Source organism: Stylophora pistillata, chromosome 4 (assembly GCF_964205215.1).
Source record: "Stylophora pistillata chromosome 4, jaStyPist1.2, whole genome shotgun sequence".
NCBI classification, from domain to species: Eukaryota; Metazoa; Cnidaria; class Anthozoa; order Scleractinia; family Pocilloporidae; genus Stylophora; species Stylophora pistillata.
In genome coordinates, this window is record NC_142522.1 from 39,641,758 (window position 1) to 39,659,491 (window position 17,734).

The window sequence follows — 17,734 nt, forward strand, 5'->3', positions numbered from 1 at the left end:
GGGTTTCTGTGCTTTTCAATATTACAAACAATGGATTCGAATATGCAACATTTTCATATACATTTTGAACTATTGTTAACCCTAAACCTTGACCTCTCAACAAATACATCAAAAGTGATTGTATTCAGCCCATTGGTCCTAAAATGTCTACCATACTTTCAGGGTTTTATGTTTGATTCACATCTTCAAGGGTCTTAATACAGATCATAAAAGAGTTGTAAATTTCTGATTTATGTTCGAGCTTCAAATTCATACTTTACAACCAGATCAAAGCCTTCCACTCAGGGATTGCCTTACATTTAGGAGTCTTATAATCAGGGGTTCTTACAATCAGGAGTCTTACAGTCAGGGGCTCTTACAATCAGGGTCTTGCAGTCAGGGGTTCTTACAATCAGGGGTCTTACAGTCAGGGGTTCTTACAATCAGGGGTCTTACAGTCAGGGGTTCTTACAGTCAAGGGTCTTACAATCAGGGGTTCTTACAATCAGGGGTCTTACAGTCAGGGGTTCTTACAATCAGGGGTCTTACAATCAGGGGTTCTTACAAACAGGGGTCTTACAGTCAGGGGTTCTTACAAACAGGGGTCTTACAATCAGGGGTTCTTACAAACAGGGGTCTTACAGTCAGGGGTTCTTACAGTCAGGGGTTCTTACAATCAGGGGTTCTTACAAACAGGGGTCTTACAATCAGGGGTCTTACAGTCAGGGGTTCTTACGATCAGCGGTTCTTACAAACAGGGGTCTTACAGTCAGGGGTTCTTACGATCTGGGGTTCTTACAAACAGGGGTCTTACAGTCAGGGGTTCTTACGATCATTGGTTCTTACAATCAGGGGTCTTACAGTCAGGGGTTCTTACGATCAGGGGTTCTTACAATCAGGGGTCTTACAGTCAGGGGTTCTTACAATCAGGGGTTCTTACAATCAGGGGTCTTACAGTAAGGGGTTCTTACAATCAGGGGTTCTTACAAACAGGGGTCTTACAGTCAGGGGTTCTTACAATCAGGGGTTCTTACAATCAGGGGTTCTTACAGTCAGGGGTCTTACAATCAGGGGTTCTTACAATCAGGGGTTCTTACAAACAGGGGTCTTACAGTCAGGGGTTCTTACAATCAGGGGTTCTTACAATCAGGGGTCTTACAGTCAGGGGTTTTTACACTCAGGGGTTCTTACAATCAGGGGTCTTACAGTCAGGGGTTCTTACGATCAGGGGTTCTTACAAACAGGGGTCTTACAGTCAGGGGTTCTTACAATCAGGGGTTCTTACAATCAGGGGTTCTTACAATCAGGGGTCTTACAGTCAGGGGTTCTTACAATCAGCGGTTCTTACAAACAGGGGTCTTACAGTCAGGGGTTCTTACAATCAGGGGTTCTTACAATCAGGGGTCTTACAGTCAGGGGTTCTTACAATCAGGGGTTCGTACCAACAGGGGTCTTACAGTCAGGGGCTCTTACAATCAGGGGTTTTTACAAACAGGGGTCTTACAATCAGGGGTTCTTACAGTCAGGGGTTCTTACAGTCAGCGGTTCTTACAGTCAGGAAATCTTACATTTAGGGGTTCTTACAATCAGGGGTTCTTACAATCAGGGGTCTTACAGTCAGGGGTTCTTACAATCAGGGGTTCTTACAGTCAGGGGTCTTACAGTCAGGGGTTCTTACCATCAGGGGTTCTTAGAATCAGGGGTCTTACAGTCAGGGGTTCTTACAATCAGGGGTCGTAAAATCAGGGGTTCTTACAATCAGGGGTTCTTACAATCAGGGGTTCTTACAATCAGGAGTCTTACAGTCAGGGGTTCTTACAATCAGGGTTTCTTACAATCAGGGGTCTTACAGTCAGGGGTTCTTACAATCAGGGTTTCTTACAATCAGGGGTCTTACAATCAGGGGTTCTTACAATCAGGGGTCTTACAGTCTGGGGTTCTTACAATCAGGGGGTCTTACAATCAGGGGTTCTTACAATCAGCGGTCTTACAGTCAGTGGTTCTTACAATCAAGGGTTCTTACAATCAGGGGTCTTACAGTCAGGGGTTCTTACAATCAGGAGTTCTTACAATCAGGGGTTCTTACAATCAGCGTTCTTACAGTCAGTGTTTCTTACAATCAGGGGTTCTTACAATCAGGGGTCTTACAGTCAGCGGTTCTTACAATCAGGGGTTCTTACAATCATGGGTTCTTACATTCAGGAGTTCTTACAATCAGGGGCTCTTACAATCAGGGGTCTTACAGTCAGGGGTTCTTGCAATCAGGGGTTCTTACAATCAGGGGTTCTTATAATCAGCGGTCTTACAGTCAGTGGTTCTTACAATCAGGGGTTCTTACAATCAGGGGTCTTACAGTCAGGGGTTCTTACAATCAGGGGTCTTAAAATCAGGGGTTCTTATAATCAGGGGTTCTTACAATCAGGGGTTCTTACAATCAGGAATCTTACAGTCAGGGGTTCGTACAATCAGGGGTTCTTACAGTCAGGGGTTCTTACAATCAACGGTTCTTACAGTCAGGGGTTCTTACAATCAGGGGTTCTTACAATCAGGGGTCTTACATTCAGGGGTTTATATCAGTGTGCTTTTTTGAAAGAATCTGCCCAGATGTTGATATTGATCGTTGTTCCTTACGTTGAAGGGTTTACATCAATGTGTCTTACACGAATGGGCTGTGCCCAGATGTTGATATTGATCGTTGCTCCTTACGTTCAGGGGTTTATATCAGTGTGTCTTACACGAATGGGCTATGCCCAGATGTTGATATTGATCGTTGGTCCTTACGTTCAGGGGTTTATATTAGTGTGTCTTACACGAGTGGGCTATGCCCAGATGTTGATATTGTTTGTTGTTTCTTACATCCATGGGTTTTAATCAATGTGTCTTACATGATGAGCTGTAGGCAGATGTTGCAACTTATCTTAGTATCTTAGGGTTAGGGGTCTGTGTTGATCGTAACTCTTTACATACAGTGCGTATTCTGTGCCCAGATGTTGATATTGATTAATTGAACTTAAAATGTCACATCCATGTTAAACGTGTGTCCAGTTGTTTATTGCGATGGTAAAATGTTACATCTAGGGGTCTGCGCGCAGATGTTGATATTGATTGTCGATCGTCGATCGTGAAGGTCAGAACCGTGCTTGACATCCAGGGGTTTTATATTTGTACCTCTATATTGTCGCTATGTAGCGATGATGATTTACATAAGGGGGTTTTGAATAAAATGTCATGGTAGTTTTATATAACGGTCTGTTCCCAGCTATTGATAATGATCCGATATTTGAACACTTAGCTGGTAGAAATCGCCTCTGCAGTCGAAAGCATGGTTTTTCCAGTGGATCCAAACTTCGAAAAAGACCACACCAATGCTGCAGACAATTTAATAATTCCTGATATGCTAATTCCTAATTCATTTTCTCTGAAGACCGCGAACAACTTCAACTCGTCGCCGCCATTTGGGTTGTACGACATTTTTATCTATTTAATTTACGACTCCACTGATTACGACAAGCAGGGACTCGACGCTTAATTACAAGTCATTAGTTTGGGAGTACGTGTGTTTACGTTTTCTTTTTTGTAGGAGGGTTTTTTGCCTTTCTCGATCACCAAATTCTTTACTTCGCACGCTTGAGCATTTACTCTGTCTCTTAACCCAGATGCGCGGGGCACTAGTTACACTGTGTCGCTACCACGAGTGTTTAACAAATCTTCCAGGGCGTACATCGCGGCTGCAATGTGCTTACATCCCCCATCTCGACCACCTTTACACTTACATCTTGCCTAAAGTACACTGCCTTGGTTTGCAGCTTTACCCTCAAGAATAAACCAGTGATCGTAGTACTCCTTTCCTTCATCTATTTTGATTTTCATGAAAGGCCGCGCTTTCAATATGCATGAACACCCTCTTCATTCAACTGAGCGGTTAGTAAAGATTCCACATAACCATCATTGAATAAGCGATAATCTTCAAATGACTTGTAAGCGGCGGGTCCCTGCTTTTCGTAATCAGCGGAGTCGGTACATTAAATACTAGTTAAAAATGTCGTAAAACCTAAACGGCGGCGACGAGTTGAAGATGCGTAGTTACTAAAAGTTGGAATCACCTGAAACCACCTGAAACCATCTGAAACCACCTGAAACCATCTGAAACCACCTGAAACCATCTGAAACCATCAGAAACGACCGATGGAACCACCTGAAACCATCTGAAACCCCCTGAAAATATCTCGAAACAATTTAAAACAACATGAAAGCACCTAAAAAACTACGGGTAACATGAGAAAATAAGTGTTAACAATCGAGTTTATCTACAGGGAGCCCGGCTTACGGATATCGTATGTAATGCCCTACAGTACAAAATAGGCACCACAAACAGGTCGTCAAGGAAACATTCCATTGTTCTTGTTGAAAACACACTCAATTAGCTCTACGAATGGCTGGGAGTTGCACGGGAATATGCGAATTCATTTCTTGACAATGCATTTGCGTGACAATAACAACATGCGATCGCGAACGCAAAGAAGAAACTGTTTTAAATCGAAAGAAATACGTGAAGTTTTTTCAACGGGATCATGCAAATTATATATGAAAAAGCCCAGGAAGGCCTGAAGCTTTTCAAACTTCCTTAGGAAATCTTGAACATTGTGTTACTTTTTAATCAGAGACGAATTTATAGCGTGACCTAGAATTTCACTGACTGTTTTTGCAAAAGTTAATATATGTGGATTTTTTGCAAGGTATTTTACTGCAAATGACAGAATATAGCTGATGAATGGTGTCTTTAACTTCCACTTCCTAAGTAAATTGACTAGATAGTTGAGATTTTGAGAAAAAAAAAAAAGCCTAAAGCCCAGTTTGTGGTGCCTATTCTGTACTGTAGGGCATTATATACGATATCCGTAAGCCGGGCTCCCTGTGGATAAACTCGATTGGGTTCTGTCCTCGTGTACCGGTTCACAAGAGCCGTTACAAAAGACCGAACAATACACAACAGCTAACCAATGACTCCTAAACAAAGAAAAAACAATGGTAATTCCCTTGTGAACCGGTACACCAGGACAGAACCCTCGATTGCTAACACTTATTTTCTCATGTTACTCGTAGTTTTTTAGGTGCTTTCATGTCGTTTTAAATTGTTTCGAGATATTTTCAGGTAATTTCAGATGGTTTCCTTGGGGGTTTAAATGGTTTCAGGTGGTTTCATCGGTGGTTTCAGATGGTTTCAGATTGTTTCAGACGGTTTCAGGTGGTTTCAGGTGATTCCAACTTTTAGTAACTACGGTTGAAGATGTTCGCGGTCTTTAGGGAAAATGAATTGGAAATTAGCATATCATGAATTATTAACGTAAATGTGCACGATCCTTCGCAGTAAAGCACTATTTAAGCAATAGTCAAAATCAGGCCTGAAAAAAATTCAGGCCTGTACGGGATTCGAACCACTGACCTCTGCGATACTAGTGCAGCGCTCTACCAATTGAGCTAACAAGCCAACTGGGAGCAGGCCATCAAATTAATTCGACATAAACCCGTAGATGATAAATCAAACAACAAACATATATGAAATACATATATATGAACTGCGGTTATGAAACGTATATGTGCACGATCCTTCGCAGTAAAGCACTATTTAAGCAATAGTGAAAATCAGACCTGAAAAAAATTCAGGCCTGTACGGGATTCGAACCACTGACCTCTGCGATACGAGTGCAGCGCTCTACCAATTGAGCTCACAAGCCAACTGGGAGCATGCCATCAAATTAATTCGACATAAACCCTAGATGATAAATCAAACAACAAACATATATGAAATACATATATATGAGCTGCGGTTATGAAACGTATATGTGCACGATCCTTCGCAGTAAAGCACTATTTAAGCAAAAGTGAAAATCAGACCTGAAAAAAATTCAGGCCTGTACGGGATTCGAACCACTGACCTCTGCGATACTAGTGCAGCGCTCTACCAATTGAGCTAACAAGCCCACTGGGAGCAGGCCATCAAATTAATTCGACATAAACCCGTAGATGATAAATCAAACAACAAACATATATGAAATACATATATATGAACTGCGGTTATGAAACGTATATGTGCACGATCCTTCGCAGTAAAGCACTATTCAAGCAATAGTGAAAATCATTTGAATTAATTTGATGGCCTGCTCCCAGTTGGCTTGTTAGCTCAATTGGTAGAGCGCTGCACTCGTATCGCAGAGGTCAGTGGTTCGAATCCCGTACAGGCCTGAATTTTTTTCAGGTCTGATTTTCACTATTGCTTAAATAGTGCTTTACTGCGAAGGATCGTGCGCATATACGTTTCATAACCGCAGTGCATATATATGTATTTCATATATGTTTGTTGTTTGATTTATCATCCACGGGTTTATGTCGAATTAATTTGATGGCCTGCTCCCAGTTGGCTTGTTAGCTCAATTGGTAGAGCGCTGCACTAGTATCGCAGAGATTAGTGGTTCGAATCCCGTACAGGCCTGAATTTTTTTCAGGTCTGATTTTGACTATTGCTTAAATAGTGCTTTACTGCGAAGGATCGTGCACATATACGTTTCATAACCGCAGTTCATATATATGTATTTCATATATGTTTGTTGAATGAATTATTAAATTGTCTGCAGCATTAGTGTGATCTTTTTCGAAGTTTGGATCCACTGGCAAAACCATTCTTTCGACTGCAGAGGCCATTTCTACCAGCGAAGTATTCAAGTAACCGCTTACTGAAACTCCACGTTCCTTTTAAGTTCTGCCACATTCTTGGCGTTTAAAGTCGCTTTTATTCTTCTGATTGGACATTTTGAACCTGGAACTTTTCGACTTTTTCCGACTTTTCGAGACTAAAGCAATAAAAAAATATATAGTAACGGGAACGTGACTTGTACTTCCTACACGTGAAGTAATTTTTTGAGACCGGATGTTCGAACTTTCGCGGTTTGTTTACGTAAAAAGGTCACGTGATACTACACGTGAAATCTATCGCCTAAAAGATGAATAGGCTCCTTGCACTAAGAAGTCACGTGATCTTCTCCGCCATGTTGGAGGGCAAACAAATCGGTTGCTACGGGAAACTATGGCTGCTTCGTGGGGTCACGAAAGGTCAGTTACACAAATGTTTGCACTATTAGCTTCTTTATTTTGGAACTAATAATATACATGAAAAAATTTCTCAGTTCTGATTGGTTAGGATGAATGCAGTTTTCAGTTAATTCAGTGCAGAAGAGAGTTAATTCAGCGCAAAGAAAGAAACAAACCAGACATTCTGATTGGTCAGAATGATTGGTCAATGTCAAGGTCAATGTCATTTTTGCACGTGATGCGCGCGCTTTTCTTCTGCGTAGTTATGAGAAGCTACCTCGTATTTTTTCATGTATATTATTAATAGATAATCACATGATTTTCTCGTGCAATTTGGAATAAATAAGCACTTGTAAATTTTTTCAAAAACCACAAATTGCACTCGCCCTACGGGCTCATGCAATTTTGTTAGTCTTTGAAAAAATTTACTCGTGCTTATTTATTCCAAATTGCACTTGAAATCATGTGATTACCTATACAAAACGATCTTTGTCCACTCGTCAAATTTGCATTATGTCCAAAGAGCTTCTGTGATCGAGCATTTGTATTCACTTTTACTTCTAACGCGTCGGGAACAAACGAATGACAGGCGAAAGTTTATTTAAGCTTAATCCTATCAACTGATTGATTGATTCATTCATTTATTCGATTTTTCGCAAGAGTTCTGCTCTTTCTTTGGGTTAGGTAAAGATTGTCAAGAATTGTAGTCTACTTGCATGTCTACAAAATGCGAAACTTACCGAAGGTTGACGCTATTTAGCTTTGTTTGATTGGACTGAATTTCTCAGTAATCCAAAAGTGGACCCTCACGTTTACCGAGTATAACCTTCATCGATGTAGAGAAATATGCAACACGTTCAACGGGATATGAAAACACTGCAAAAGTTTACAAATATTTTGCAGAACCAGGATATCTCCATAACATCAAAAGTAAGTGCACTGGTAAATAAATTGGTGTAGTCTCCTGAAAGTTGCTGATGTTTTCGCCTTTCATATTATGAAACCATTCCTTAAAAAGTGCTAAAGACTGATCCAAATTAATTTTACAAATTTCAGTTACATATAGTGACTCGGAGGCATTTATTTTGGCCAGATGCTACAGATCGATGAAGGAAAATGAAACACCACATTCCCTTCAAGTGATAATTGGTATGGATCAAACAACAGTGTCTGGAGAGTGCTCTTGTGTAGCAGGTGTTGGAGGGATTTGTCACCATGTTGTGGGCCTTTTTTCTTACTTGTCACACTTTAAGCAACTTGGGCTAAAGAGCTTACCTGATGATCTGACATATACTATGATGGCGCAGCAATAGAATGGTCCCAGAGGGAAACACATAAATCCTCAACGTGTGGACACCTTGATGGTGAAGATGCCTCAGGAGGGTGCAAACTATAATAAATTCATTAAAACCACTCTGTACTCACCTCCATCCCAGTATCATATTCTGGGCCCTGGTCAAAAAGCTAAACTCAAAAATCTAAATCCTGAGCCTTTGCTGTGGAGTTTGTTAGCAGATCTGGAAAACTTTGCAAGCTCACATCTTACTTCTGTACGAACCAAATTTGGAATAGTGCCAAAGGGGTCTGTAATATCTTACCAACGATGCGAAGGCTCACAGAATAATATGTCATAAATGGTTCTGCTCACACCTCATTCCCCAAGCTACCCCTTCCTAATGCAGGTTAAAGGTTTAAGAACAATGAGTCAATTTGTTTGAACAGCAACAAATCAGCAAAGTTAGAGTCACTGCCAGTCACTTTAGAGATGGTACATGCTTTAGAAGAAAAAATGAGAGAACAGCATGAAAGTGACCTTTGGCATTCATTAACAAAAAAAAGAATCACTGCAAGCAAGTTAGGAACAGTGGCAAAGAGAATTTCTAATTTTGATACTCTTGTCAAACAACTTCAGCCATCTAGACTTGTACAGACAGCTGCTATGAACCAGCTATAGAAATGGGGGGTAGAGCAGCATCCATATATGCCATTGAAGCAAAGAAAGGGATGGTAAACTTGTACTCAAGTGGTCTGGTAATAAATCTAAAATGCCCCTGGCTTGGAAGTTTTCCAGACAGGAAGGTTTAAGATATTGAGGCAGCTCAAAATAGTTCATCAAGTCCCTATGGCTTCTTTGAGACAAAGGTTGTCCAGAAAGGAACGACCAGCTTAGATGATCTGGCTTACCTTAAGAATGACCCCATTTCAAATGAATTAACCCTAAACAAGCAATATGCATATTATTTACAAGTACAATGCCAATAAGGTACTTCTGGCCTGGATTGGTGTGACTTTTTGTGTTACATCAGTGATGATCTTATAACACCCTGTGGCACTTGCTAAGAGAGATTATTTTTCAAAATTAATGGTCCCTGAAAATTTACGTGCAAACATGCCCCTGTCCACATCTGATTAACAGTGCCCAAAAGTGACAAAGGAATTTCATTGTCGAAAAGATGATATTCTTTATTCGGCGTATGGCCCTCTCCACATGAATCCGGACTTTGGCTATGATTTTTGTTTCTTTGACTTCCTCTGGTGAAAACTGTGCACGATTTAAAAGATATGGTGGAAGGTTTAGCTTTACCCTTTTACTACATAACAGATCATCAATATTAAAACCCTTATCAGCCATCACACTATTATTAGGCTCCAAAAGATCTAAAATTCCACAACACTCTGTGATCTCTTTATCTGAAATAGAACCAGTATATAGTGAGGATACAAGTAAACAAACTTATTTTTTCTCACCTTCACTCAGAAATGTTTTATTCGCTACCATTCTGGAAACTACATTGACTCGACTATCATCGCCTAACAATATCAACTTAAAAAATAGACAAAACCGGCGTTGAAAGGGAGTTAAATAAAAAGATAGACATACCAGTTCGCAAAGTGCGGATTATACGAACGCGAAAACACGAGCAAATATGGAGCTTTCCGACAAATCAAATACATCAGTAGGTCTGCAACTATTACAGTCGCTCTTTTTGAGAGTTCCTAGTGGATAAAGATCGTTTTGTTCCGAAACAAAGCAGCAAGTAGAGCAAATATTTGCGTCAGTCACCTTTCGTCGTCTCACGAGGCAGCCATTGTTTCCCGTAGCAACCGATTTGTTTGCCCTCCACATGGCGGAAAAGATCACGTGACTTCTCAGTGCAAGGAGGCTATTGAACTATATGGAGGCTAAGGCAGGGGTCGCACTTTGGCCTTATTTTTTTTATGTCGCGTCATAAGTTGTCCTACAAATATGTCGCGATATTTACACCACGGGAGTCATGGAGGTCGCACTTGTGCGACATAAATGATATTTGAAACCAGACTGTCAACTCTTAATATTTCACGCGTGAAAAGAGCACCAAATAAAACTTTGTAGACATGAAGCGGGTGCTAGTTTTATTAGCGACATTTCTTCATTCTCTCTTTAATTTGGTCAATGTACAAAACCTAATTGATTTGTACGCATTGTTCAACACTCGCCAATGGCAAATGTTGGCTCTTGCCGCTTTAAACCGACGTCGACGGATGCGAAAAAATGGGGAAATATCTGGGAGCCAAAGGGTGAAAACAAGTCATTCCCACACTGAAAATAATCAGGTGAATAGTAAAAATTTGTAAATTGGTATGGGTTGAAATTCGCAATAGGGACCACATAAAACGTGTGTCGAGGAAACCTGTGACTGAAATATTGAACCGATAGCTAGCTGTGCACACGTGTTGTCTTTGCAGAATTGCGAAAATCCAAATCTTTGCTAGTATTTCAGATTTGATCGACGTTGCGACAGAAGAAAAACAAAAATTGTTATTTTAAGGCGATAAGACGAGATATGGCCTGCCTCGAGGCAGGACATCGGCTTTTTTGATCTTTAGGTGCCTTGGACATAGTTATGTCTGGTTGCTACAAAAGGGTCGCACTTGTCGCAAGCCACGATGACTGATTTTATGTCCAATGTAAACACCAAAAGCGTAAGTGCGACCCCTGCCTAAGGTTCTGCTTGTTCGACTGTTTTACCGAATAAAACCGTTTCAGCGATTACGCACGACAGTCTTCGTATGGCTTCCTTAGTAATCAAGTGTTATTTAAGAGCAGCCGTCCGTAAATATCGCCCGGAGGTGTGCGATATTAAAAAATCGAAAATCCCCAAACTTTGCAAGAATATAGATCTGGATGAACTATTTCTAGACTAGACGCACAACTGCGTGAACTCGGGTTTTCGGGCTTTCAACACCGCACATCTGGAGTTATCTTTAGGGGACTGCAATATACCACTTTCATAACTGGCTGCCGGATTAATATTCTTTTGTTTGAATTTAAATTAGCCCTTCTGGCCTCGTCTCCAGTACAAAATTCAAAAGAATACGTTATCTCAAGCGAGGCCGGTAGGGCTAATTTATCTAAATTTAACCAAAAGAATATTAATCCGGCAGCCATTTATGAAAGTGGTCTATATTGCCATTGTTACTGTCATCACGCAATTTCGTCGTTGCCGGTCATATATAAGTCTACTTGTGTTTATTTTTGTTTTCTGGAAAGTAATGAATGTTGTTATGGTACTAGTAACACTCTACTAGTAACAATCAAAATAATATATTACATATAGGAGTAGGTTACTACAGATTCCAAAGGTTGAAATTCAAGGACTTTTCAATGACTTTGAGGGTCAAGTTTTAGAAAATTAAAGGACCACTTTTGGAAAGGTTTGCATAAGCAATTTTAAAATCAACTTGAAATTTTTTAAAATCAACTGTAATTTTCAACTTGAAAATTGGTTACTAGAAAAAGCATTCCAAAAATCAAGCCCAGGTCCTCAAATTCAAGTACTTTCACGGCCTTCAATTTTTTTTTATTTTTAGATTCAAGCAACTTCAAGGCTTTTACAAACCTTGAGTAGGTAATGTATTTGCCTTTAACTGGAAGGAGAAGGGAATGTTTCGTCTATTATTGGTACTGTACCGAGTCATAGTTTGTTGCCAAATAATCACCAAGAGGAAGTTGTCAGTTATCAGTAGATTGAAGCAATATTACTGTTCAGTAGTTCATATTGTTTTAAATAGAAAAATATCTGAATATTGAATATTGTTGATGGCCGCAACAAGAGAAGCAGTGTTATTAACAGTTTTAGTATATATTATTAGTGGCATTTGACTTTCATTAAATACCAAGAGGGAATACATATATTTTGACCTTTTAGTGGGTTTAAAAATACATGTCATACAAAAAACTGAAAACCACATCAAAAACCCTGTGCTTTCACCATTATTTCTTACAATATTTTCAAGAACTGATTTGCTGTCAACTGAATCAGACAATATTCCTTCTCTGTAATCACTTTTAAGATCTAAACTTACTTCTGTTCCACAAACATCAACAGTTTTTGGCAAATCATCTGATGGTAAATACTTGTTTGAGATGAATTTTCCTTTAATCCTTTGCCATACTGAATAGCATTAGATAAAGTGTTTGAATTCCAATAACTACATGATTTTATTACAGAGTAGCAGAGTGAATAGACAGCCACAGCACAACTCACATTAAACTTTTTGGTTTCACAGGCATGACTCTGAAAAAGGGTACTATTTTGAACTTTGTTAATTTTAACCCCTTTCACCTCAAATATAGCATTGTTATGTATACTCTGAAAATAATGTACCAAGCTATTCAGTGATAATACTTCAAGTAGCACACATGTACCTTGAGGAGGGCTTCTGCAATAAACATCCCTTGTACGAGAATCGAACATTTTCAAGCCCACATTGTGTTGGCAATCCCTCGTAACGAGTAAGATGTCCACTTGGCAGTGATTAAATTGAATTAAATTAAATTAAATTAGTTTACATGAGTTCGCTGGTGACTATACAGTCCGATTCGGGAAGAGGAAATTCTCTGACAGACTGGACATCTGAAATCAGTGGAGGTTGCAACTACGCTGGCATTTTGTTGTCTCTCTTTTCTCGCCAAGCGGAGACTCTCACAGTGCTCCCTCCTCCGTTGCTCACTATGTGCCACACCAGTGTGGATAGCACTTCTCCAGCTAGGCCGGTCATTGGCCAATTGTTCCCAGTTCTCGGGGTTGATACTGCACTGCTTCAGGTTTTGTTTAAGGCTATCCCTAAAGCGTTTTCGTTGCCCCCCCCCCCCCCCTGGTTACGTCTTCCATTGGACAGTTCACCATACAGAATCTTCTTTGGGAGCCTGGATGAAGGCATACGGACAAGGTGACCAGCCCAGCGAAGTTGGTTCTTGATAAGATAGGACTCAATACTTGTGACATTAGCCTCTTCCAAAACACTGTTGTTTGTTCGTCTGTCTTGCCACTTGATGTTGAGGATACGGCGAAGGCAACGCTGATGATACCTCTCAAGACTTTTGAGATGACGGCTATAGGTTGTCCAAGCTTCTGAGCCATATAGCAGGGTTGGCAATATTATGGCTTTGTAAACCTTTATTTTGGTGTTGGTGTAGAGGTTTCTATTATTAAACACCCTGTCTCTGAGGCTACCGAAGGCAGCACTAGCTGATTTTAGACTAACTTGGGTTTTAACATCCAAATCTGCCCTGCATGACAGGCAACTACCAAGATACGAGAAATGATCAAAAGAGCTAAGGCGTGTGTCTCCAACTGTGATCTCTGGTTGTTTTCGCTCAAGTGTGTGATCAGGTGATGGTTGGAAAAGAACTTGTGTCTTCCGAGAATTAAGTGTGAGGCCAAGCGCATCATAGGCATAACTGAAGGCATCCACAGCCACTTGAAGGTCTTCTTCTGTGTGGGTCACTAGGGCGTTGTCGTCAGCATATTGGAGCTCGAGTATAGCCATGTGAGTGGTTAATTTCTTAGCCTTCAGTCGCCGTAAGTTGAACAGCTTGCCATCCATTCTAAACTGCATATCTATACCACGAGGTAATTTCTCCGACACCATGTGTAGCACGGCGGAGATGAAAATCGAGAAGAGTGTTGGGGCTATGACACAGCCCTGCTTGACACCAGTCTTCACTACAAAACTTTCGGTAGACTCGCCATCAATAAGTACTGATGCAGACATGTTGTCATGCAGCAGACGGATCATTCTGATGTATTTCTCTGGGCATCCAATTTTAGAGAGCACTTTCCATAGTGTTGGCCGATGTACGGAGTCAAACGCCTTAGTCAGATCAATGAAAGCCATATAGAGGTCTTTATGCTGTTCCCTGCACTTTTCCTGAATCTGTCGTGCCGAGAAAATCATGTCCACAGTCCCACGTGCTGGTCTGAAACCACACTGAGACTCTGGAAGGACCTCCTCGGCAATGGGGAAGAGGCGGCATGCAAGGATGCGAGCAAAGATGTTCCCAGCAATGGAAAGCAGGGATATACCTCGGTAGTTTTCACAGTTTGCCTTGTCGCCTTTATTGAAAATGGTGACAATCAGAGCATCTTGAAGATCGCTGGGAATTACTTCCTCGTCCCAGATTCGCGTGAAGAGTACATGCAGTTTCTCAATGAGAGGTGGACCAGCAGCCTTGTATGCTTCTGCAGGGATACCATCAGGGCCAGCAGCTTTGCCTTTCTTCATAGCACCTATAGCTGTGGCAATATCCTCTAGAGTCGGTGTCTCGTCAAGATGGCTTTTTTCGGAAAGTTGAGGCAAATTCGCGATTGCGTCAATGTTCACCGAGGGAGTCTGATTCAGTAACTCACAGAAATGTTCTTTCCATCTGTCACGAGTGCCAGCCAAGTCCTTGTGAAGGGTTCCATCCTTGCCTACAACTGGCCTACCACCCTGGGATGTTGGCCCATAGATCTTTTTGATGGCTGCAAAGAAGGATTTGCTGTTATTTCTGTCGGATAGAGCTTGAATCTCCTGTGCTTTTTGAATCTACCAATTATTTTCCATCTCACGGACCCGGCGTTGGACTTTGGATCTCATTTCGTGGTATTGCTGTTTCTTTATAGCATTACTGATTTCATTCTGCCAAACAGAGAATCTTTTACGTTTCTCAGCAATCATCTGCTCTATCTCTGCGTCATTGTCATCAAACCAGTCCTGATGGCACCACTTCTGGCTGCCCAGTGTTTCGTCACAAGCTGTTTTAATAGCAGTCTTTAAGCCTTCCCAGAGACAATCAACATCGATGTCATCAACTTGTAGCAGCGCTGCTGTCAATTTGGACTGGAACTCAGCTTGTTTCTCAGGGTGATCAAGTTTCCCTAGGTTATACTTGGGCCTCTGCCGTTTCGGCGTCATTCTCTGCTTTATGCGAATGACAAAGGAAATAGAGGATTGTACTCGCCTGTGATCGGTCCAGCACTCGTCAGATGATGTCATTGTCTTGGTGATCAGAACGTCTTTTCTGTCACAGCAACGTACAATGACATAGTCAATCATATGCCAGTGGCGTGATCTAGGATGTCTCCATGAAGTCTTATTCCTTTTCTTTTGGCGGAAGAGGGTGTTTGTTATCACCAGCTGGTGCTCCGCACATTTGGTCAGGAGTTGGATCCCATTGGAGTTAGCATTGCCTACCCCTCCCTTCCCAATGACATTTTCCCATACAGAGTGATCTCTGCCAACCCGAGCATTGAAGTCACCAGGGAGAATGATCTTGTGACTGGATGGAATCTGTGTTAACACAGAGTCAAGAGTGGAGTAGAATATCTCTTTATCTTCAGGTTCAGCCTGTAGAGTTGGTGCATATGCGGAGATTACTGTCGCTTGTTGACTGGATTTTAGCTTCAAACGAAGTGTAATCAGGCGTTCGCTTACGCCAACCGGGAGTTCCTCCAGGTTCCTAATCAGCTCATTTTTTACGGCAAAGTCCACGCTATGTATTCTCTGTTCATTCTCCTCCTTCCCCTTCCAGAAGAAGGTATATCCTGCTCCTTTCTCTGTCAGTTGTCCTTCACTAGTGCGACGGGTCTCTTGAAGCGCAGCGATATCAATATTATACTGGCGAAGCTCACGAGCAACGAAGGAAGTTCGCCTTTCTGGTCTCTCACTATTTTCAGTGTCCATCAAAGTACGTACATTCCATGTACCAAAAAGGAGTTGTTGCTTTCTTTGTTTTCGACCGCAACAAATGTGAACCCGCTGGGTGCGGTAACCCAGCTAGGGAATATAAGGAAACAGACTATGTTTAGGATACCTTTTCTAATCCTTTCCCCATGCGGGGTGAGCAGAGTGGCTCCTAAAGAGGATTGCTCAGACATGGGGGCGACTACCGAACTACTCTTCTGTTCCCAACTCCAAGAGGAGAGCGACTGTAACTTGACCCCCACCGCCTAAGTGCTGGTTCACAACTGAAGGCTTCCAGACCTCATAATCCTGCCCCCGTCGCCGCTTACCAGTCGCCGTAGGACTTTTGGCCAAGTGGAAGCTGTGCGTGAATTTTTAACGTGAGTACAAAGTTGCATGGCAAAGCTCCCACTGTGCTTGACATCACATGTCCTGGTTCCAATGGCAAGGATACCTCGACGACTGGAGGACAAGTTCTGCTGCAGTGGATGGCCGTTGGCTCGCGAGGAGCTCATCCGCCCTTTGAAGGTCTTGTTTTTAATCCTAACTGGGTGTCCACACACCCTCCTCCTCAGGCAGGCCTGGGGAGGGGGACTGTCGGTTTAGTCGCCGACAACTCGACTATGCGACAGGTTGTACTGGGTTACATAGTACCAGTAGCAGGTTACCCGCGGTTACAGCGATCTGACCTGTTGCAGAATCAAGTTGCGGTTACAGCGACCTGACCTGACAGTAACATTACCTGTACAATAGATAGCAACTGCAGTATATCCTATTGTCAAGACAATCGTTGAAGTTTTCGGATAAAAGTGATTGAAAGGCTCTTCAGTCTTGAACACATTTTAAAGTGTGGGTAATTCTATCTCTCATTAAAAATGATTGTCTGGTTAACTGAGACAAACTTGAATACAACCGACTTCCAATGCCTAGTATTGACAAGAGATCATTAGCAGAATTGATTTCTTGTTTGTTATTGTAAATCAAAGAGCATAAACTCATTGCAACACATTGTTGCACTGAATTTTGTCCAAATACCAACTCTGCTCGCAGGGTACTCATTGGCTTGGCTATATGGTGCCATTCTTGTTTTGCTACGGTCAGTGTACATTGGAGTTGGACCAGGATTTTTCTCACCATCTGAACTCAGTTGAAATTTTCAATAGTTTGATGCGTATGTGTTACTCTTATAAAGACACAAGGGTCTATTAGAAGAACACATTGATAAATACCACCTTGCTCTATACTTCAAATTCATTATCCTCTGATCTACCAACACTGAACAATTCAACAAATACTTCTTCTCATGTTTTGTAACTTTATTCAATCTTACCCTCTTCGTTTTAAGCTTACAAATATTCTTTGTACCTCTTGTAACCTTCATATAACGACGTAGCCAAGAGGACCTCGGTATGCTTGGACGAATACGCACATAAACCAATTCCTTCAGTTTTCACCCCTTTCTTCTGAGACGTTTCAGAGTAGTTAATTAAGCTTCTGGTATTCTACTGGGTTCTTGATCACGTCCATCCTCGGAGACCCAGGGGCCGAGTCGATTTCAAGTTAGGGCGGAAGAGCCCCTGGGGACATTGTCTCGCAAGACTAGTTATAAACGGTCGCAGTCGTTCTGGCATCTGATTGGTGCCAGAAAATCTTTGTGCTTTTCTGCCCAATCCGAGTGAAG

General features: G+C 41.5%; 1 protein-coding gene, 1 non-coding gene and 1 pseudogene across 2 annotated transcripts; 2 read left to right on the forward strand and 1 right to left on the reverse strand.

Moving 5' to 3' along the window:
* The first annotated feature begins 6,149 nt into the window (after positions 1–6,149).
* Trnat-cgu (transfer RNA threonine (anticodon CGU)) lies at positions 6,150–6,222 on the forward strand. The gene has a single exon. It is a non-coding gene; the product is annotated as a tRNA-Thr (tRNA).
* Positions 6,223–7,060: 838 nt separating this feature from the next.
* Positions 7,061–9,405, forward strand: LOC148733695 (uncharacterized; annotated as a pseudogene).
* A 37-nt stretch (positions 9,406–9,442) lies between these two features.
* Positions 9,443–16,053, reverse strand: LOC148733696 (uncharacterized). Its single transcript, XM_088758022.1, has 3 exons — positions 14,940–16,053; positions 13,212–14,852; positions 9,443–9,756 (listed from the first exon to the last, which is right to left on the reverse strand). Exons 1-3 carry the CDS (start codon positions 16,051–16,053, stop codon positions 9,443–9,445), a joined length of 3,069 nt encoding a protein of 1,022 aa, XP_088614148.1.
* Between the last annotated feature and the right edge of the window lie 1,681 nt (positions 16,054–17,734).

Excerpts from the sequence above, each read along its gene's own strand:
- LOC148733696 (XM_088758022.1), bottom strand. The coding sequence starts at position 16,053 with ATGGACACTGAAAATAGTGAGAGACCAGAAAGGCGAACTTCCTTCGTT. Across the intron at positions 14,853-14,939 it reads CAAAGTCCAACGCCGGGTCC|CCATCAAAAAGATCTATGGG; the intron begins GTGAGATGGAAA and ends CCTTCTTTGCAG. Across the intron at positions 9,757-13,211 it reads TGAACTGTCCAATGGAAGAC|ATAAAGAGATCACAGAGTGT; the intron begins GTAACCAGGGGG and ends GTTCTATTTCAG.